This window comes from Physeter macrocephalus, chromosome 10 (genome assembly GCF_002837175.3).
Source record: "Physeter macrocephalus isolate SW-GA chromosome 10, ASM283717v5, whole genome shotgun sequence".
Taxonomy (NCBI): domain Eukaryota; kingdom Metazoa; phylum Chordata; class Mammalia; order Artiodactyla; family Physeteridae; genus Physeter; species Physeter macrocephalus.
In genome coordinates, this window is record NC_041223.1 from 17,377,506 (window position 1) to 17,400,703 (window position 23,198).

The 23,198-nt window shown below is 42.8% G+C and overlaps 1 protein-coding gene across 4 annotated transcripts in view; it reads right to left on the reverse strand.

Annotated features, from left to right (window-relative positions):
• SASH1 (SAM and SH3 domain containing 1) overlaps window positions 1–23,198 on the reverse strand; it is a 338,740-nt gene that overhangs the window by 174,790 nt on the left and 140,752 nt on the right. For 2 of the 4 annotated variants that reach the window (XM_028494340.2, XM_028494339.2), the window contains exon 1: window positions 21,354–21,515. The exons of the other annotated variants lie outside the window; for them this stretch is intronic. In XM_028494340.2, coding sequence (XP_028350141.1) covers window positions 21,354–21,482 — 129 coding nt within the window. In that variant the 5' untranslated portion in view covers window positions 21,483–21,515. Of the gene's footprint in view, window positions 1–21,353; window positions 21,516–23,198 lie in introns of those variants that run through there. 4 annotated transcript variants of the gene reach the window in all.

Genomic DNA, 23,198 nt, shown 5'->3' on the forward strand with positions numbered 1-23,198 from the left:
AGGCATGATGCCTTCTCTCATCCCTTCTCTCATCCGCCCCGCCCCCTGCCGCCAGAATCATCAGCCCAGGCCCATCGTTTCTCCCAAACACATCTCTCAAATCCATTCCCTCGACAACCTTAGCTCCCTTCCTGTCACCCTAGCCCTTGCTGGATCAAGGCTGCGTCACTGTCACGGTGATGGCTGAGTCCAGCACCTCTGCGGTACCACCTGCGGTACAGGCCACACTGCCTTCTAGGGGAAGTGAGGATTCTGGTCTACTCAAGAGGACATGGGCACATGATCAAGACTGCCCAACTGGGTGCCCTTCTGGTCCTAATTAAATTTCCCAGGTGGACTTTCTCACGGGAAAGAGCATGTCATGGTAGTCCAGTCTGCTGGTTAGCTTTAAACTCTCCCTGTAAATCAGTTTAATGGCACTGGGTTTATCTTGATTTCCCATCCCCACCCTCACAACCCCGAACAATCTCCTTAGATGATCAGACAAAACACCTAAGTGTCATCCTCAGTTCTCTGCCCCCCTAACAACCAGCCCAAATTCAGACGCTCTACCTCTAAGGCCTATTCCACATCTGTCTACTTCTCTCCAACACCAGCACTACAGCCTGGCCCAAGCCACTGCCACCTCATTACAATCAGTTTTCCACAACACTGCCAGTGGTCTTGTAAAAACATAAGTTCATTTAAATGCTCCAACGGCTTCCAATGATGCTTAAAATAAAACCTGGACTATGACTGATGTATTCTGGCCCGACTGTCTCTTTGACCCACTCAAATCTCCAGCAGTCACTAAGCAATAACCTTATATGGGCCTTGTCTACGTTCCTAAAGTTCATTCTCATCTTGGGACCTTTGCAGCTGATGTTCTCTCTGCCTCGAGAAGTGCTCTCCCCCACCATACTCATTTCCAGCTCCTTCCTTGACCACCCTATTTAAATCTAGCCCCTCGGCAAACTGGATTACTTATTCCATCTTCAAAGAGCTGAGAGTTTTGTATAGAAGAGACTGCGGAGAAATAAATTATATAACATGTGTTTATATCCTGCCTTGTTGCACAGTGAATTTGAGGTGGCAATTCAAAATAAGTGATGAATACTTACACAAGTCAGGAAAAAGCCGTCCTTGGTCCGAACCTACACACCAGTCACGCTTTTACACAGGGTCCAGACATTTTAGGTCAGACACTTACAGGCCTACCATCACCTCCCCAAGTCCGGACAAAACCTCCAAGTAAATGAAATTCTTCTTGTGCCTTCTGAAGCTTTGCTCCTCCCAAGTATCCGATACTTTCTCGTGCTTACACCTTATAACTAACTTTGGGGCACAGCCTCTTCATTGGTAAACATCCCCTCCTCACAAATTATCCTGGGGCTTCCCTGGCGGTCCAGCGGTTGAGACCCCACGCTTCCACTGCAGGGGGCGCAGGTCTGATCCCTGGTTGGGGAACTAAGATCCCACAAAATATATAGTTTTTTAATTATCTCTTTCCAGCCCCATCTCTTCTTCCACTGAAGCTCCCTTTAACAGAGCCACGTCAGCAAGGGGCAGCAAGATGGAGAAGGTGCTTAAGGAAAGTGAGGATACAGCGTTTGAATTCCTAACGAAAAGTGCAGGCGTGGGGTGGAGGGGGGGGGCGACATCTACACTGTGACCACCCTTCTCAGCATCTTGGTAGGGAGTGCCTGGGCCCCCCCAGCAGGTCTCAGTAAAAAATTAAAAAGGTAGTCAGAGTTCGATCCAACAAATAAAATGGCTAATAGGCCTCCTCAACACTGTAAATGTCAAATGAGTGATACAAATAGTGGGTGCTAACGCATATTCAGAGAAGAAAAATACTGTTTTTGCCACATCACGAGATCTACCATAAAAAAACAGTCCAGAACTGTAAATTATATAACAGTGAAGTATGACAGTCAGGAACTTGCCTGGTCAAAAGGGGACACGGTAAAATACGTGGAGAAAAGAGTTTTGTAAATCGTAGAATGTGCTGTCTTTTATAATACAAGTATCCCACGCTTTTCAAAAGTTTGCTTTACACCACTTCACGTTTACGAAAGACCTGCATTAGGCCCTGTTCTTGCTAACCGAAGGAAATCCAAAGAGGATTTCCATTTTTATGAAAAAGGCGGAAAGGGTAATTTGAGATCAGTGTATGTTTTGCAGCGCACACCTCCTTCCCCGGGAACCACACTCAGTCTCTCAGCCTCAAGATGCCAGCTTTGAACTGGGTCTGATCATCTGCGCTTTACCTCGATTTACAGTTGACCCTTGAACAACACACAACTGAACTGCATACATCCACTTACATGTGGATTCTCTTCAATTAATATAGTACCTATATTTTTACTTTACAGATCTTTAAATTAACTAAGTGTAGGGAAGAGTTTGTGTTCGACGAGAGATCACACTACATGGAATCAAAAGAACTAGGGTCTGAGTCCTGATTCCATCCCGTTTCAGCTTCCTGCCCTTGGGTGAGTCATTTATCAATTCTTTTGTTTTTGAGGCAGAGATAGCGGTATGCAGATTTTCGTGAATTATTGATGGGGGTGGGCGGGGGTCAGACCCCCCCCCCCACCACCGTGTTGTTCAAAGGTCAAGAGATGTACTTTGTGCATCTGTTAGCAAGATGTATCCTAAGGTAACTGCTTCTTCACTTTACGCCATTTCAGCTTATGAAGTCTCAGGAACACTACTTCTGGATGGGAGGGTGGGGGATGGCGCGTGGGGTGGGGGATGGAGAGTTGGGGGGAGACCTCTACTGATACTGTATTGACTTCGTGTTTCATTGTTACCATTTTGCAGTGTTTGCTGCTGTCAAAACTCTTGGGAACAGTGCTATCACTCTATCCCTGTGTCAGCAAGCCTGTCAATCACAGACAGAGCCACCAGCCAGAATTGACCCTCACCTTGACCAGGCACCAACAGAACTCTTCCTTTTGGCCTTGAGTCATTTCCTGCCCCAACTACAGCAATTTCTGGTTTTATATTCTTCTTGAATATTGAATCACAAACTCTAAATGTGCTCAGGGCAGCCAACTTTTGCATTTTTAACTCCCACATTACATTAATGAGGTGTCTTATACCCTTTTTTACTCATTGCTGAGCTTGATTCCAAATTGCTGATTCTTCTGTCACTCCTTTAAGGGACTACACTCTGGTCCATGCACTCGCCCCATTGACTTCCCGAGGCCCCTTGGTGAGTATGTTTCCAAAGGAAGGGGTGGCAGCTAGGGGCCATCTCTGAAAACTTCAGGAGCCCTCTTCCTTTGGGACCATGAATCATCTTCCTTCTCAGTCTCAACTTTAAAATTTTCCTCTTCCTCTGCAAATCAGAAGTTTCTTAATAGGATGTCTGCTGGGCTGTGTAATAGTCTCCCAAGGGAAGTGATGAAGGTTTTGGCTTGAATCATTGAACTAGAGTTGGAAAAGTAATCTATGGTAATGTACCATAGGGAGCAGTCCGTTACTAGCAGGAGAGGCTACAGATGATGTAGGAAATTTAATTTTCCTAACTATTCATTTTTATTGTACTTTACAAAAACGGTTCTCTGAAGGTATTTATTCTGAACGAATGGTGGGGATTCAAATTAATTTGTTCAGGGGTCTGAACCTTTTAGGATGAATATCCCAGAAGATTTTAATTAAAATGTCCAGTAAAGAATCCACAGAGAATAAAATAAAACACAGTACAAATTATTTCCATTTTCTCCACACCCTCTCTTACTTTCCTTCCTAACCCTCAGTAGTCTCGCAAGGAGTGGTTTCTGACTCCTCAATCTTACATCATAGCTAAGATACCTGTGGCATTCTACTCAGAGACCAGGGGAATAAAATGGTACCCAGAGAAGCCTCAAGCAGAGGTTCAGGTTTTCATCTAGAAACCCCTATCACTCCTTTCCTAATACAGTCCTTATGGAATATCATGATTCATCTCCCTCTTACTGGATTTGAAGGATTGAGGGCAGAAAATTCAAAGGGTGGCCCAAGGGTGAAAGAGTACAGCCTGATATTTACAGGCTTCACCACCAACATTCCTTGGGGGCCATGTAGCCCCATCCTCCAAAGCCCTTTGCCAGATTCTCTGATGACCCTCCTCCCCTGCCCAGCTTATTTGCCCCACCCTAGAAATCAGTTCAAGAAATCTAGCACCAATGGGACAATCTGTTTTGTCTCCGCCCCCTCTCCCAATTTCTCTTCTGGGTAGTGGTTGAGATGGGGGGCGGTGGGAACGGAGCAAGGAGGTGTCGTCCTCTTTGGAGGATCAGTTCAATTCTATCACTTCACAACAAAGATGTAAGGCATGGTTCAGCCTCCATTTCCGTATCATCCCCGCCCATCCCCCCTCACTTTCATTTCTTTCTCTCTCTCTCTCCTTATCGATAGATATAATACAGAGAGAGAGAAAGAGTAATAATAATGGTGAGCAGAAGAGGGGAAAGCTGTAGGCACTTGCCTGAGGGCTTATTTGGGTGAGAAGATGGGATACAGTGCAATTTCCCAAGTCCACTTCATTCCTCAGCTCATCAGATGAGAAATGCTGGACCATCACGAAGGAAACACTTCCCTCTACCTTTGTCCCTCTTGTTACTCCCTAGCACTTGGGAGAGGAATAGAGGAGTCTGTCTTCCTCATGCCTGGCGGAACCACCCAAAGCCAATAAGCATTTGTTGCACAGGTGTCTGTGCTGCCCTGGTCAGGTTCTTACTGAGGCTCACAGTTTACCTATCTTGTCAATTTTCCTTCTCCTCCTGGTCAAGGTATTGGTCCGTGCAAAGTACTAAAACTTTCCTGGAAAAAGAAAAGTTCTGCTTCCTTTATACCTTCCTCCTTTTCCCAACAGCTGCTCCCCTGTAGAAAGAAGATAACAAAGCGCCCATCTATATCAGTTTTCTAGGACTGCTGTATTCCAAAGTACCAAAAACTGGGGTGACCTGAAACAGAAATGCATTGCCTCACAGTTCTAGAGGCTAGAAGTCCAAAATCAAGGTTGCAGTAGAGGCTAGAAGTCCAAAATCAAGGTTTCAGCAGGGCCATGCTTCCTCTGCAACCTGTAGGGGAATCCTTCCGTGCCTCTTCCTAGCTCATGGTGGTTTGCCAGCAATCTTTGGCATTCCGTGGCTTAATAGATGCATCACTCTAATCCTCCATTTTCATATAGTTCTCTCTGTCTATATGTGTCTTCACATCGTCTTCCCTCTGTGTATGCCTGTGTCTGTGTCCAAATTTCCACTTTGGATTAGGGGCCACTCTAACAACCTCATCTTAACCTGATTAAATCTACAAAGATCCTACTTCCAATACGGCTGCATTCTGAAATTAAGACTGAGGGTTAAGACTTTAAGGGACTTCCCTGGTGGCGCAGTGGATAAGACTTCAAGCTCCCAATGCAGGGGGCCCAGGTTCGATCCCTGGTCAGGGAACTAGATCCCACATGCATGCCACAACTAAGAGTTCACATGCCACAACTGGGGAGCCCGGGTACAGCAACTAAGGAGCCAGCGAGCCACAACCAAGGAGCCCGCCTGTGGCAACTAAGACCCAGCGAAACCTAATTAATTAATTAGTTAATTTTTTTAAATTAGTTAATTTTAAAAAAAGGCTTTAACACATCTTCTTTGGGGGGGGCTACAGTTCAACCCGTACCACTACCTCACAGGGTTATAGGGACAATGAAATGAGATAACGCATGGAAAGAGCTTAGTACAGTGTTTGGCACATAGCATATGATCAATCAGTCAATATCAGCTGCCAACAATACTATTTTTATTATTACTATTCTTTTCTGCCCCATAGCATCTTTGCTAAAATGGCTTTATAAACAAGTCTTGATGGCAGTCACGTTTCAAAGAATATTCCAACTACTGCACCAAAATATAACCTCCAAATTCCTTGAGAAAAAAAATAATTACAGTGGGTGACTGGGTAGCAAACCCATAGAATGTTCTTTGTTCTATCCACTGAGTTCTGAAGCTTCAAGGAAGCGTGGAATGTAGAGCTGCATAGGAATCAATAAAGAAGTCCTCCAAAGAATCCGCTGACAACTGAATTTCTGAGTTCCTTTAGTTTGCAGAAGAAAAAATTTGATTCTATCCTGCACACTCTCCCTACAGTGCCACAAAGAATATATGCTTATATTTTTAAAATAAAAGTCCCATCAAGGACAATAGATACACAAAGCGTTAGAAAACCATAAGCCAAAGAACCAATTAATTGACTGCTAATGGTCTAAGAAGTAGTGACTTAAAAATTAAGAAAAAAAGGTGATCGCCTTTAGTTTTAACAGATACTTCAGAACGTTGGCTCTATCCCTCGTCGTACAGCTGTGACTATCGTCACATCCAAAGCACTGCAGCAACACAGCATGCCTTTCTCTGCACTAATAAAACTTGTTTTGATTTAGATCTTCAGGGGCCACCAGAAGGTAGTGTGTCACTACCCCCAGCCCTCATTCATTTCGTTAAGTCATTTTTCTACCAAAACAACCTTTAGAGCTTCAACAGTCCCTGCTGCCAACCACACTGCGTAATTCATTACTTACTTATCTTGACCTAACTAGCAAATTCAGGAATTTAAACCAGTCTTGCTTTGGCTTGTTCACTTGGTCTTCGGCTGATCCTTTGAAACCATCTGTAACCTAGCGCCCTTGAGCAACTCTTGTCCCAGATTTTCTTCTTTATATGTAAGGACTTGAAACAGAACACCCTTAAACTTGTCTGCAAGTAAGTCCACAGGTATACAGACGAAAGATTTGCATGTCTTTTTAAAAGTCTTGATTTAAAAAAAATGTATGTAAACCTAGTGTCATAAAACCAAACTCTTTTGCAGCTTGCAAAACTTCTGGGCTGACAATAGGAGAGTCTGCTTTTCCCAGTGTTGTGAAAGTGGGCCTTCCTGTTTTCCACAGTAGGAGAACTGGAAGTCATGAGAACAGAAGTCTGGCTTTTCTAGAATTTGTGGCAAGCTGGTAACAATGAGACACCAGACGTCTGTGCTTCTCTCTGCCTCCTTGGAAGAGGTGAGCCTGCAAAGTCTTCAGTGTTTGCCCCACCGACCCACCCTATAGCAGCCAAGACCCCAGGGACCAGGCAGCTTGGGGAGAAAATGGGAAAAGCCAGACTAGGGATCACTTTCTGGCTTTATCCCCAAACTCTGCTCAAAAAATAGCAGAGCCCACATCCAGCTGGGTCTGGTCTACTTCGGAGGAGCATTTGAAAATACTTGCAAAGATATAACTTCAATGTTTCACCTCTATTTCACAGATAAAATAGATGAAAACTTAGAAGCCTAGAATTTACAGAAGCCAGAATCAACCAGAAATTGTTGAATTACGGGTATTGAAATATGGGCAATGAAACGTCAGTGTGTTTGAAAAGGAAACCAGGAACCCTAGATTACACACCAGGCTAGAGAATTGTGGCTGCCAACAAGGCTGGGTTTCTGGTAGCTATAAGGGCATTAAACCAGTCGATGCATATAAAGGACACACAATGAAATGTAAGGAATTATATGCCAATGTAAGTATTATCATCTAATCTCTAGAGCACTTCTTTTTTTTTTTTTGCAATTTTATTTTTTAATTTCATGCTTCAAATTCCTCCTGTATGTACATTAAGTATTATTATATAAACTTGCCTTTAGGATATCATTATTTGATGTGGGCAATATTATCTCACCTGAATTTATTTGGAGAAATACAACTTACCCATTCTGCTTAAAAGTATCAAAAAAGCTGCCAAATGAGAAAAGAGGGCACCTACAATCATATTCTAAATAGACCCCACACACACATTTTCCTTTTAATTTACTATTGGGTTGGCTATTATAATTAGCGCTTATCTTTAAGGTAAGCAAAACATGTTATCATGGTATTAGGCAAGAAATTGCATCTTTTGCAATGAGTGGTGCCCTGGGTTGCACCTGTTGACCAAAAAAAACCCACTGGCATTGTACACTATACTCATAGGTTACACAAATTGTTGAAAGCCAAAATGAATCTTTTAAGAGGAACCCCTTAATAGTTAATCTTTGGGCTTAAGAAATTAAAATAATCCCATACTGCATTTCACATCTCAAAAATAGGAAGTGTTTTAGCAGCTTAAAACCTTTTCAGTTATATAAAACTTCTTACCCTAGGATTTACTTTGAAACATAGTTTACAGCAAGATCAATTATAGTATACGTACAGTGGCACTTTAGCACAAGGGCAAACTTTAAAAACAAGGTTTTTTTGGACCTTTAAAATTAGGCCACAGTATAAAAAGAGTCCATGTCTTACATTCAGCAAATTCATACTAAAATATTCTATTTTTGTAGGATAAATGCCAACAAAACTTTACATATGCTACAAGTTTATTACATATATTTACATGGCTCTTTCCTAGGTATGTAAAACTTTCACATTATACAGCTCCCAACTTTAAACAAGCTTTGCAGGGATGATTTGAAGCCAGATGACTGTCAGAATAGCTTGTGCAGTGCCATAATACTAAAATGTAGTCTGAAAGCTACTCGGTGAACACCGAATACTATTTCTATAAAAAATGGTTTCGGTGCATTTGTTGGCAGACACCTATCCACTGCATGTCAGTAACAGGGACAATGGGGTATACTGTTTCATTCTAAATAGCCCCTCGTGCCCTTTCCGCATTCACCACCGTACAGTTCACTAAAATACAACTATACTCTTAAAAAAAAATTCACATTTTCTTTTGGCAGTGCATCAGATTGTTGGCATATTACTGGTTTAGGTGTTTCTAGGACATTAAACTTTCAAATATTCAACTAGTTTTCAACCCCTGTTATGTCTTAACTGGATGCTTATAATCACATTTACCAGATCTCAACAAGTCAATCTGCTGATCCGTGAATGATAATCTTAAATTACTATTTTTCCCCAACAGGCAATAGAAAAAGTTGATTCCTTTACCATTCTCTCCAAATCTAAACTTGACTGGTTTCACTTGAATGGTTACTCAATTGAGAACACTTATATGGATATGAAGTACAATTATCAATAATTTAGTTATTTTAAGTTGCACTGATTCTGCCATCACAGTGCACATAACACACAAAACAGTTAAGTCTAATTATATTTTCTACGTTAATTAGCAGTTTTACAGATTAAATTTCCCTAGTGAATTTGGTCTGAGACAATTGCCAATTATCCTTAAATATGACTAAATTTAAACACATTAATACTTTATTTCATTTTATACCTGTACTTTCAGTAAGGTTTTAAGTTGAAATGTCATTATTTCTTTATCAGAAGGATTAAAGGAAACAGGAACCCAGTGGCTTGGTGGTTTAGGAAGAACACTTGGTGATGGCGGCTCACTAAATTTGGCTCCAGCATAGTTCTGATTAGTTTGAGACTTAAAAAGTAAGGTGGGACTTGATAAGCTAGAGTTCCAGTTTTGATTATTTGGAAAATTTTTGTTCTTCCCCCCACTTTGCATGGCCTGCCATGCAGCTGCTGATGAATTGTAAGTATGTCCTCTTTCCTTTTTCTAATGAACAATCTTCATCTGGGAATTCTGATCCTTGGTCTTCTGTCTGCTAAGCTGTTGTTGGTTCTTACTAACATTTCTAGACTGAGGGGCTGGAATGTTATACCTCTCTCCACCACCCATCTTCAGCTTCTTTGTCACCTTTCAGTCTGCTTTTCAGACTGCAGGATTTTCACCACCTGTCCTCTTCCTTGCTGCCACGCCCAGGATAATAGGTGCTGCTTTCTGATAGATCCTTTCCTTTGTCTCAATACAGAAGTTTTCATGCGCCGATCTGCTGAGTTCAGCCTAGGAGCTGAGGCCAACATCTGCGTCTCCTCAGCACACAAGTTTGAGAGAAGTCTTAGCGACTTCGAACCCGGGACTACGGCGGCGGCGGCTCCTGCTCGGCGTCGAGGCCCCCCTCCCCTTCCAGGGAGAGACGAGGCACGGAACGAGCGAAGCCCACGAGACAGCTGCAGGCCACCTCAGGGACCCGACCGACCTTCCCCTTCTGCCTCTACCCTAGAGCAGCACTCCTTAAGAGTAAGGGATGTGACCTGCTGAAAATCTCTTGATGTCTAAGGAGTGTATTAGTTGTACTTGCCTCCCCTCCGGTTTCTATGGAAACTCTTCCACCATGGAAGATACCCCGCTTTCTAAAGACACGAGCTCTGGAATGTGCAGTCTTTCAGTGATGTGACAAGCGGAAGAGTGCTTTGATATAGAATGTGGAGGTTACCAGCTGACAGTCTGGTCTGTTGCAACAGTACATAGTTCTCTGCTAGTGCTAAAGTTACAACACAATGTATCTTTCATGTACCTTTTATGAATCATTTGACGCCTATTTACTTTAATGCTCATCGCATAGCCTCAGTTTCATAATATCCTAATCAGGGCAAATCACTACCATGCACCAGTGTTCTGAGGGGCCTTTCGTTAAGTCACCACCTGGGCACCACATGTTACGTAACTAGAAGCAAAATGCTGCAGAGGCATTAATGACCTTTCCCCAGTAGGCTATGTCCTAAGGCTACACTTTTGTGGAACGTTTTCAATAAAACTGTATTTCATGATAAAATATGCTTTAAAAATGAAATGTCTTATCTCTCCAGCATCCAATGTTTGTCTTTACAGACTTTCCCAAAGTTTCAAATTCCTTCATGTTTTCTATAGATGCACAGTGATGTTACCCCCCAATTAAAATGTATATAAGCGGCATACTGCATAATAATAATAATTAATAATAATAATAATAATCTTTCTCAAACCACAAGCAGTCCCATTTTCTATCACGTTCCCACTGATATGTGTTTGCAGGTTGCTTTGGGCTCTGGTGGGGACACTACCTTATGACGCTTTTATAACTTCTTGATTGGAGACGGAAGATTCCTAATTAAGATGCAAAAATACAGAATGAATGTTTAGCAACCCTGACAAAAACATTGGTTAATTCAATAAAACCCTCGGAAAATATTTCACAAAAAAGTTCAAGATAATGAAAGTAGATTTAGTACATCTACATGAGCCCAGCATTCAAAAAATAAAATCATTAGTTAAGTGGATGCTTTCAATATTTTACATGTTTCTAAGAAGTCAACTATCAAAAAGATCTCATATTATTGTGCTACTTAGTCACAAGAGAACTGCAAATAGCAATCTGGACACCATTTAAACAGAAAATATGTTTTCATTACAAATACCTTCTTGCCTCCAGAAAACCCTGCCTATTCACAAGTTTCATACATTTTCTCTCTTGAGTATACAGATCATTTTTAACACCTGTTTCCTAACATGAAACCTGAAGGTTAATACTTTGAAGCGATTTATGCATTTGTTTTTAAATTGCGTATTCTAAAAAGGACATGTGACATACATTAAATCAATAGTTAATATCAATCCTAAATTGAACATGTCGAATCAGATCATCACTCCATTTGAAGATGAGAATGAAGGGAAATTAATTCACATTCCAACTAAAGGAGATTTAACCGTTAACAGCTAATAATAACGAACATTTATGATCTGCTTACCATATGCCATGCACAGTTCTAGTGACTTAATTAATCTTACCAGAACCCAATGATGTGAGTGGCTATCATCCTCATTTTACTGATGAGGAAACCAAGACATAGAATGGTTAAGGAACTCACCCAGGTCACAGGTCCACTAAATGCTGAAAGCCAGGATTTGAAGCCACTCTGAACTGCTTCCTTTGCTCTTAACTCCCTCACAAAATAACCTTTCAGTTTTCCAAGAAGTGTTTAATCAATTTTTTTGTTTTTAAATGTTCTCATTCTGTAACCCTTCTCTTGATTTAAACAACAACAAAAAAATTTAATTATTATTTTCTTATTAAGACTTCATTTTTTTAGCACCTTAAGACTGACATCAGGGCTTCCCTGGTGGCACAGTGGTTGAGAGTCCGCCTGCCAATGCAGGGGACACGGGTTCGTGCCCCGGTCCGGGAAGATCACACATGCCGCGGAGTGGCTGGGCCCGTGAGCCACGGCCGCTGAGCCTGCGCGTCCGGAGCCTGTGCTCCGCAACGGGAGAGGCCACAACAGTGAGAGGCCCGCGTACCGCAAAAAAAAAAAAAAAAGACTGACAGCAAAGTTGAAGGGAAGATACAGAGATTTTCAATATATCTCCTACCCTCAAACAGGCACAGCCTCCCTCATTATCAATATCCCCCCCCACTGTCATATTGTGACTTACAGGAGACAGATACTTGGTCTTCTTCCCAGCCCTGGTACAGGGCTCCCAACCCTTGGAATCTGGAGTAACAGGAGCATCTTTTGTCACTCATTAGGAATCCCTTCAGAGCACATCTGAGTTTATGCTAATGAGGCACCTAGGCTGGGGCTCCTAGATAGCCTCAGGATGCAGCTGGTCACCAGGAAGACCAAGTAATTAGAGGGTAAGAACTTTCAGTCTCACCCCACCCTTACCCCCCAGCCTCCTTGAAGGGAAGAGGGGCTGGAGATTGAGTTCAGTTACCAAAGGCCAGTGATGTAATCAAGCATGCCTACATAATGAAGCCTCCATAAAAACCTAAAAGGACAGAGTTCAGAGAGCTTCTGGATTGGTGACCACGTGAAGATTCGGGGAGAGTGATGCCCCAGAGAGTATGGAAGCTCCTTGCCCCTTCCCACCTACCTCACCCTAAGCAACTCTTCCATCTGGCTGTTCCTGAGTTATATCCCTTCATAACAAACCAGTAATCCAGTAAGTAAACTGGTTAATCTAACAAGTAAATTGGTTTCCTGAGTTCTGTGAGCTGATCTAGCAAATTAATGGAACCCCAGGGGGGATGCAGGAACCTCCAATTTATAGCCAGTCGTTCAGAAGCACAAATAACAATCTGGACTTGCGACTGGCAACTGAAATAGGGACGGTCTTTGGGACTGAGCCCCTCACCTGTGGGATCTGACACTAGTAGATAGTGTCAGACATGAATTAAATTGGTGGGAAACTCCGTCAGCGTCCACTGAGAATTTGAGAATTGCTTGGTGGTGTTGAAATAAACCCATCGTACTCATTAGAGTGGAACCTTTGTTACAGCTGATGAACATACAGTGTCACATCATAATCACCCCAAATCCAAAGTCTGCATTCTGGTTCACTCTTGGTGGTGTGCATCTATCTATCCATCATTATAAAAATCCTCTGTGTTCCACCTGTTCATCCCTCCCTCCCTCCAACCCCTGATCTTTTCACTGTATCCACAGTTTTGCCTTTTCCAAAATGTCATATAGTCAGAATTAAAAACTTTTCAGGCGGGCTTCTTTCACTTAGTAATATACATTTAGGGTTCTTCCACATCTTTTGATGGCTTGACGGTTCATTTCTTTTTAGCACTAAATAATATTCCACCACACTTTATTTGTCCATTCATCTCCTGAAGGACCTCTTGGTTGCTTCCACGTTTTGGCAATTATGAATAAAGCTGCTATAAACAGCTGTGTGCAGGTTTTTGTGTGGACCTAAGTTTTCACCTTCTGCGGGCAAATACCAAGGAATGCAATTGCTGGACTGGATGGTAAAAATATGGCTTAGTTTTGTAAGAAAACGCCAAACTGTCTTCCAAAGTGGCTGTACCATTTTTCATTCTCACCAGCAATAAACAAGAGTTCCTGTTGCTCCACATCCTCTTCAGCATTTGGTGTTGTCAGTGTTCCAGAATTTGGCCATTGTTACAGGTGTGTAGGGGTATCTCATTGCTTTGTTAAAAAAAAAAAATTTTTTTTAACCCTGTGCATATACAAAACAAGGACATCTGTAAAATTGTTAATGGTTTATCTTTAAGTGTGGCCTTTAAAATCCTCTGAAAATGGATGTAAGCCTATAGCGAAGATACTTATTCTTAAACTAGAATATTCCTTTCTTCTTTATAACAAATAACTTAATATTGAAACACTCTATTTTTAAGAGCGCCCAAAAAAGCATAAAAACATTTTTTAGCTCTAGTGTGAAAAATGTATCGGTTGACAGCAAGTCTTAGGCAAAAGTACTCAAGTCCCCAAAATTAACTAGGATAAATTTTTAAAGTAACTAGGGCTCAGGATACATACTAAAATTTTTTTATTCTGCCCTTCAATGATACTTTTAGTTAAAATTACAATTATATGCATTTCTTTTTCTTTCCCTTGTAATTCCACTTTTAATTCTGCATGCCAGGACAGAAAATGAAGCCACAGCCACAACCAGGCACAGAGTGATGTGTAGACACACTGGACCTGCCTCACTCACTACTCGCTGTAAAACCAAACAAACAATGGATGAAGCAACAAAATAAACCATGAATCAAATCTACGTCATAGACACCAAGGAGAGCCGCAAAGTATCTCTATGGACACATGGAACAAAAGTCTACAGAGCAGTAATTATAAACTCAGACATATTCACGTTTTTACCAATCAGCTTAAAAAGGTGAAAGACACGAGGAGATCTCTTCAGAAAAGAAAAAATTAGGGATTACAGAGAGGAAAAACTATCTTATGATCAAGCTTTTGTCTTCCAGGTCTCTAAGATACTCTAAGGCCTGGGTCTCCAATCTCCATGCCGGAGTCATCTCTATTACAGGGCTTGACAAGCAAGAAAAAAATACAACCTAGGTTATCTCTATGAGGCATCTCAACTCATAAAGAATTAATGCTACCCAGTGAAACATCTTATGGAACAAAGGGTGGGACACTAGACAGCTGCCTAGGAGCAAAGCTAATGAGGAACAGACCTACAAATTTCAGGTCTCATTACCAAATTAAATTAATAAATAAATGAGCATACCATCTGAGAAATGACAAATCCAGGTCATCATAAAAATACATTTTATCTCAAAATTAGTCTGAAGGTTTGGTTAATTCTTTTAGTCTTAGTCTATACTCACTGGTATTAAATGGTAGTTAATTCTTAGTCTTACCCTCTATCCATTTAAATTCATTATTTTGAGATCAATTTTATTTCTACCCTAAGAAAAGAATGTGTGTAAACCATGGGTAAGTACATCATATATCACAGTGGGATTATAATGGTTAAGTCTAAAGCATAAAGTACTCTTAAAAAGAATACATTAAGTAAACTGCTAGTTACAGGTTTTCCTCTTATGTCTTTTGTAAAACTGAGCTACAGATTTGCTTATGGATCAATATGCCCAACTGAATATTTCACTGTTCTCTAGAATTAGCTTTTTTTTTTTTTTTGTCTGCAACGGGTCTTAGTTGTGGCATGCGGTATCTTTCATCGCGGCGCGGCATGTGGGATCTTAGTTCCTCAACCAAGGATCAAACCCACGTCCCCTGCATTGGGAGGCAGATTCTTAACCACTGCACAACCAGGGAAGTCCCTAGAATTAGCTTTTAAAAGATGGTATTAAACATCATTTAGCTATAGCATTGTGTGTATATTGTTATAAATAATAATTCCCCTCTTTAAGGAACCAAATCATTTACTCTAGTATAGAGAGACAGGTAAGTAGATATGTGTACACACAGATGTGTCAAGACAGATACTTCTTCTTTACAATGAAAATAAAAAATCACAACACTACAACATGCCTAAAAATCTCTTGCATTAACCCAGCCTACTCTTGAGCGTAAAAGAATTCATCAAAAGTAAATTACCATGAGCAATCCTTGACTCCTTATAGAGTAAAATATGGGGACTCAGAGAAGCCAGGTGATAGATAAACTGGTATGTTTCATAAACATTTAATCCAAGCTCTCATCTTCTCTTGCCTGGATCACTGAAGTAGTCTTCTTCCAAGTTCATCACCAACTCATCACCCCCAAAAGTCACTTTTCTAAAAAGTGATCATGACACATGTCAGTTTAAAATTCTGCAAGGGCTTCTCACTGAAGCCTACAGAAAGATTGCAGCTACTTCAGCACTCAGGACCTGGCACCCATCTCAGTGCTCTCTGCTCTCCCATCTTTCTTTCCCTTGGCTCTGTCCAGAAGGCCCTTCCTCTCTTCTTTCCTCCTTAGCCCTCACTGGGAAACACCTCTCAGGTAAAGCCTACTCACTGCCAGGGCCAAAACTGAATGGCATTTCTGGGACTGGACTTCCTGCACCAGCACCACCTCCAACCCTCCCCAACTCTGTGCTCTTTGGGGTGATCTGCACACCACACCGCAGGACTGGGTATTTAGGGGAGGGACAGTGGATGCTGTTTTTCCTACAGAACTACTGTCTTCCTGGAAGTCAGGGGCATGTGCGGCTAGTACTTGGCTCAATAGCTTAAGCAAAAAAGACTGACAGTCAATAGATGTCTCGATAGAGATGTGAAAGAATGAACTATAAAACTGCAACTAGGCGTTAATTTCCAGGAAATAACACATGATGCAAATCCCAGCTCCTGTTTACTGTCTGGGTGATTCAGGACGTGCACATTTACCTCCCCACTGTAAAACGGGGACAATAATGCTCACTGGTCACAGTGAGAGGACCAAGTAAGGTAAGTTTGGGAAGGGCCCCGCACAGCACCAGGACTCAGCCCTTGTGAGCACTGCCTTCCCCTCCCCACGTTGCTGCATTCTATCATTGGAAGTTGAGAGTCAACGATGCTGAACAAGGATGCAGAACAAGCCCGGTGGAAGAGGGAAGGGTTACAAGGTAGAGAGCGGCAAATGAAAGCAGGATGTGGGAAGACGGGAGCATGAACAGTCGCTTTAGTGCAGAGGCCTCTTTTTAGCTTTTTTTTTTGGCTGCGCCTTAGGGCATGCGGTATCTTACTTCCCCGATGACCAAACCAGTGCCCCCTGAATTGTGAGCACGTCTTAACCACTGGACAGCCAGGGAAGTCCCAGAGCCTCTTTTGACAGCAAATTAAGGACCCTAGCCAGAACTGTAAGACTTAACTTTGGCAAAGAAGTGAAAATCGGGAGGTCTGAGTACTGGTTCCTACGCTGCTGCCTCAAGCCCTTCCATCCCTCCTCTCTAAATGAGGGAGTTCAGGACTCACTTCCAAAGTCTCTTCAGTCAGTGTCTTCTGCTACATCACCCTGCAATCTCTCTACTTATATAAAAGCCATAGGCTTTCAGCCGGCTACCAGGGACAAAACATCAAGATGAAGTCAGAAAATTGGAAACTGGGGCTGACTCTCAGATTCCAAGACCTAAAAAACTAAGTCATTAGCTGAAGGGCTTAACTAATGTAAGACACCACCCAGAGAATATGTAAATTACACACTGGTCTGTACAAAGGAGTTTGTATTTTAAAAGCCCTCTAGGGATCTCACAGACACCTCCCCTCCTCTACACTTTGCCCAAAAATACAGAGCAAAAGGAGGGTCTTTTAAGGAAGAGGACTTCAGTAAACAGCAAGACAGAATGAACCTAGCGGATAAACTTAAACAGAATGAACCTAGCTGATAACTTAACCTAAAGATAAACTTAACAGATAAACCTACTACATTCTTTTCTGTAGCTTGAATAGGAATTAAGAGTAGGGGAAGGTCCTCCAAGTAGAGTTTGTCTACACAATGGATATTTTCTAAGCATTGCTAGGAAATGGGTGTAAACTGTAGGAACATAGCAGGGAAATGTAAGGTTTGGGGGAGGTGCATCTTGCAGGATCCTGCAAACAATAGTTACTTACTAACTCCCTTCCTCTCCCTTCCCAGTGAGAACAAGTAGCTTTAAAGGCCTGATTCTGCGTTTAAGAAGTCCTCGAATTCTGGAGGAAAAATTTATGAACCATCACAAGTTGCCAAATGGATACTTGGGGCTGAAAACATGATCTACCTCATCTGATAACCTCAGCAATTCCTACTCTTAAAAAAAAAAAAACTACTCTCCCCCACCCCAAAAAAGAAAAAGGAATGCTTTGTCTGCAACCAGAGAGTAAAGATAAAAGAGTAGAATCCCATAGGATTCTAACTTGTTCTGCACTTCTCAACAGAAGTCTAAGCATGCCATCGTGAAAGGTGACAGGCTTTGAAAACCCAGGCAGACCACACGTTGCCGAGTAAGAGAACAGAATAGCGTATTTCGCAAGAAGGCCATGGTTTAATTACTCAGGGTTTACAAACATTTCGCAATTTGCCATTACATTTTCAGTGGAAGTGCCAGGATTTAAGTATGCATGACGCAACTGTCCAAGTAGTAGCTTTGGCATACGCAGAATTTATTAAAGTCTTCATAAATGTGCCCCGTTATAGCCGGGGCATGAGACTTTACAGAACTGTATTTTGGAGTGGCTCCTGCATTTAAGAGTACATACTTTTTTCCTTTTTCACTCAATAAAAGCATTTTCTCAGCACCCAGTAAGTCCCAAGCCCTGCCCGTAGAAGAATGAGTGAAATACAGACCATGCCCTCCAGGCCCTCACATCCATAGTGGTTTTGTAAACTCATTTTCTCTTAACTCTCTATTTACATATTCACTTGTTAGCATTTTATTCATTCCAACACACTCAAACATTTTCATGCCATAAATTATACTATTACTTCTCTAAATAAGCGTTTTGTTGGCAATTATATAAAAGCAACAGATTGGTGCTGAACTGGGCAGGACTGAATTAATTTAAACGTAAAATGTGTCCCAAAGAACTCAAACAACCAACCTGTATTTACCGAGATCAATGCCTCTGGGGCAACTCTCCCCCCTCCCCGGGTTAGAACCAACAAAACCCAAGGGCGAAGTGATGCCGAGGGCTTCTCGCTGTACTGCACCTTCGGGAAAGAGGAACTGTGCTCATTCATTTAAAAAAAGTTTTAACCTAATACGCTTTGAAGTTTACATTTTTACACTAAGAAGAATCTAAAAAATAAAGTAGCAACTGTGCCTGAAATCTGCTAAGTATGATGTCTGGATGTATAATTCCCCTACTACCTCTACTCTCCTAATCTTCCAAATAGCATGTGCCTAAAATGACTGGATGTCATTACATTTCTACCAAGTTGATCTGGGATAGTTAACTACGGAGCATCGTGGCATCAGGCTCCTGACTGGTGGAGGTCAGAGAACTGGGGTGCAGTCTGACATTGCCACTAACAATGTATATGTGCCAGGGATCAAGTCACTTCAACCTGTCTAGGGTGACAGACGATTGCAAAATGCCATATTTTCAATACAAAATGAAGGAAATGGTGTCTTTTATCTCGGTAAGAACACAGAAAGTCAGCTGTCAGTTTCGTGTCTTGATACATTCTTCCGAAGATATAGTTTCTTATAAACACTTGGATGGCAGCTTTCTAAAAGCAGAATAAAGATCCTTTCCCCCTGGTGACTGCTTACAGGCACGTACAAAGGACAGCAGGTAATCTATGTCTTCTTTGTCTGCTTTTTCACTAAGGAACAATCTTGATGCCCAAGATTTAAAGCAAAATAAGAACTTATAAAAGTTGGGGAAACACGCGTGAACACTACCTGATTGGGACACTCTTTACCGTCTTTCAGCCTCACACCGAACTATTAGCTCTGTAAGAGGCACGTATTTTCTTTTCTCCTGCATCTGCCTTTTGAATAACAGGTTTGGGCTTCTTGAGCCCCACCCCGTCTTCTAACTCAGCCAAAGAACACTCTGCTACAACTGACCCAACAGCGCTGGAATCTGCCAGGAAAGGGAAAGCAAATCTTCAGAAAGTGGTCCATGCCACCTCGGCCCCCAAACGACCCTGAGCCCACACTTCAGTTCAAGCGAGCATCTCTAACCCTTCCCTCCCCAGCCCGCACCCTAGTAAGGGATGCGATGTGAAGTCATCGAGCCTATTTTCTCAGCGCCTGAAAATTTACAGAGTGAGACCTAAGCAAGAAATAACAAGATAAGCTTCCTGCTTGATAAACTTAAAAAACAATCTATCACCACAACTTTTATATATGTTCATCGGGTTTTCTGGAATTTCACTGAAGGCCCATATTCATCAGTAATGTTCAGAAAATGCAAAAAGCGTTAACTTAAAATTTTTTAAAATATATATTTTTTAAACATTGGAGAGTCATTCTGAGATGGCCCACACTCTATGGAGTGGGTATCTCCCTGAATACATCTCCTTTCAAAAAATAAAGTAATTAAAATAAAATAGCGGAGAGTGAGACGAAAAGATAGAAATCTTTGACCAACCTTCCCTGGCTCTCTGTACAGGAATAATCATAAATACCAAAGGACACCTGAAAATGGAATAACTGGGACTTTAGCATGTCTGGAAAGTTGAGACACAAGATCATTTGCAAGAAAAAAAAATAGAAAGAGAGCTATTATTTATTAAGCACCTACTATGTATCAGTATGGAGCACTAGCTATATATCAGCTTAGCTAAATCTCAGAAAACCTAAGAAGCAAATCTTTGCCTCACTTTTCAGGTGATGAAATAGAAGGTCAGTGGAGTTGGGTACCTTGGCCAAGATCATGCAGTCAGTCAATGTGAGGGCTGGGATTTGAATCCAGGCCAACTCACTCCAAAGTCCAAGAGCTTAATTACTGTGCTAAAAATGGTTTCATCATTACCAAAGAAGAGTTTTCTATAAACTACACCTCCTATTTTAAAAAAACAACATCAAAAAACAACTCCAAGTAAATCTAGAGCCTCTTCCAATGATCTACACAACTCCCAATTCCGAATCTTTCCATTGAAATTGACTTTTTAATGTATGGAGTAAGATGTCTGACTGTAAGAACCCCACCCATCTGATTCCAGTCTATCTGCCTACCTATAGCTCCACCAAAGCAAATCTACTAATTCCTCAAGGCACTGAACCTTGAACAAGTTAAAGCTTCATCCTCCATGCCTAAAAACTATTTTTCAGAAATTATGCCAAATCCATGGGCGGGTTTAGTTACTGGACATTTCAAAATGCATGACAATACAGATTTAGAAAAATAAGTCTTATTGTTTTTAGTCCCAAACACATAACAACAAATATCCTGTAATTCTATAAGTTGAAAAACTGCAAACAAAGTAAACTTTCTGTGGTTCTGAGTAAGGAGGTAATTGTTTTCCTCTCCTGGTCAGGCAACACATGGTGAAGAGATAAACATCAGTAACATCAGCCTCTTCCCAAATCCGACTGTGAAAGCACATCAGCCAAACAGTATTTATTTACATCTATTCTTTGAAGGACTCTGTCTTTTCCACACCAACTTCTCAGCAGGTGTCCCAGATTAAACTGTGGAATATCATACCCGATTGTTTAAAAAACATATCTTTGATGTGATCTGTGGCTGGCTATCTTTTTAATTAGGGTTTGAAATCCTAAACCGTGTGTATTTAACCCCCTAAGAGCTAGAGCCGGAGAAGGACGACCCCGAGGGGTGGGCTTGTCGAGTCTGCGAGCGCGAAGGCAGCGTCGGGGCGCCGGGGGGCTGCCTGCTCCCGGGCCCCGCGACCCGCCCTCCCCGCGCCTCCGCTCCTCCAGGTAACTCACCAGGATGCCCATCACGTCGGTCCAGAGCCGGGAGAACGCCTCGGACAGACCAGCGCCCGCCTCAGGCTCCGGCGCGGGCTCGGCTTCGGGCTCGGGCGCCGCGCCGGCGGCTCCCGCGTCCTCCTCCATGGCCGGGTCCCCGGGGCGCCCTGGCCCCGCAGCCGTGCGCGCCCGGTCCCCGGCGCCGGTCCCCGCCCGCCGCGTCACCACCGAGCCGCGCCTCCGCGCCGCATCCCCCGCGGCCCCGGCCTCCGACCCGGCGGGGGTCCCCGGCAGGCGCCCGCACGTCGGCTCTCGGTGGCGACGGGCCGCGCGGCTGACAGGTCCAGAAACTTTCCCAGCCCGGCTCGGCTCAGCTCGGCTCGGCTCGGCAACCCGGTAGCAGGAGGCAAAGTTCGCACCACCGAGTTTTACGGCGGGGAATTCTGGCAGCCCAGAAGCAATGCAACCTGCTGCAAAGGCGCCTCTTCCTGTGACGGGGACCGACTAACTAGGCACGAGACTCATTTCTTCCAGCAAGTCTGGGCAGGGCCCCGCGGGGTGACCGCGGCGCCTCTGGAACTTGGAGGGTACTTCCCGGGCCCCCTCTCTTCAAAATGAGCTCTTCCAGCTCCACATGACTCTCTCCCCTTGATGCTAAAGAAAGCGTTTAGCAACAAAAGGTGCTCTGATGTCAGGCTCTTTGCATGGAAATGAGCCACAGACAGGAGAACAAATCGCCTGTTGAAAGAGCGGCCGCGCTGCTGTCTCCCGCCTGCACAAGTTTCCAATCACGCTATTCACTGAAACAGTTTTGGTCACAGAAACTCGAGAAAGTTAATCTTTAAGCTGCTCCTGCCGAAGGAGTTCCCAAGTAGTGTAGTTACCCCGCACACCTCGCCCCTCCTGAGGTCAAGCGACCTCAGGAATTACAGCTCTGCCTCCGGCAGCCAAGACTTGGAAAAACAAGTGTGAAAGCTTGGGCACGAGCCATTGTTTGTATCGTGTTTATTACAAGGGGGGACATTTTGGTTCCTGGGCGCCCACAATGCCATGCATTGCTAGGGGTGGCAGCTATTTAGGGGGAACGCGCTTAGGGTTTTAATGGTTCCTTTACAGTAAGGGCATAAGGAAGGGCCTTTTTCAAAAGGAAATGTTATGGTTGTAGCCATTAAGCCAACACACCTGGGGCCCCGTGTGTTTTTCTAAGGACAAGATCCACGACGGATTTATTTTATGAGGGAAATAGCCCTGTAGAGGCATTTCTCCTTTTGTGATTGTTTCTTTAAAAACCACTCAGAATTCTCCCTGGGAGACGACAGTCCACGTCACATCGGATCTAGTGATTGATCACTTTGTGAAGCAGTTCAGAAACGACAATGAATCGCCCCTATGTTAAAGGACTGAGTGATAACAAAAACCCAGGTGAGGTGCCCCAGGGAGAGAGCCCTTGCTTGTTTTAGAGGGCTCTGGCTGTTGTTGTTGTTTTTTCCTTCTGAGCCCACATGAAAGGAGGGGTACAAGATCACGTCCCTTGAAATTCCCCTCCTAAAGCATTAATTACGGGATCCAAAGGATGAATAGCCCTTAGAGAAAAGTTCAAAATTGAAAAAAATTGAAAAAAAAAACCCTTTTTCAAAGGTAATTAAATTTATACGCATAATCCCCGATGACAAAGAAAAAGAATGCAAAAGTTTCCCCTTTGATGGGAAGGAGGCATTGTGTTGAAGTGGAGTGCTGGGTGCGGAGTGAGTTTGACCAGGCCTGGTGCTCTTCCCTGGGCTGATGCTGGAGTTAGATCAGGTGCGTGTTCTAAGATGCTGGGAATCCAAATAAATTCATTAAAGCATTGGTGGGCTTTATTAT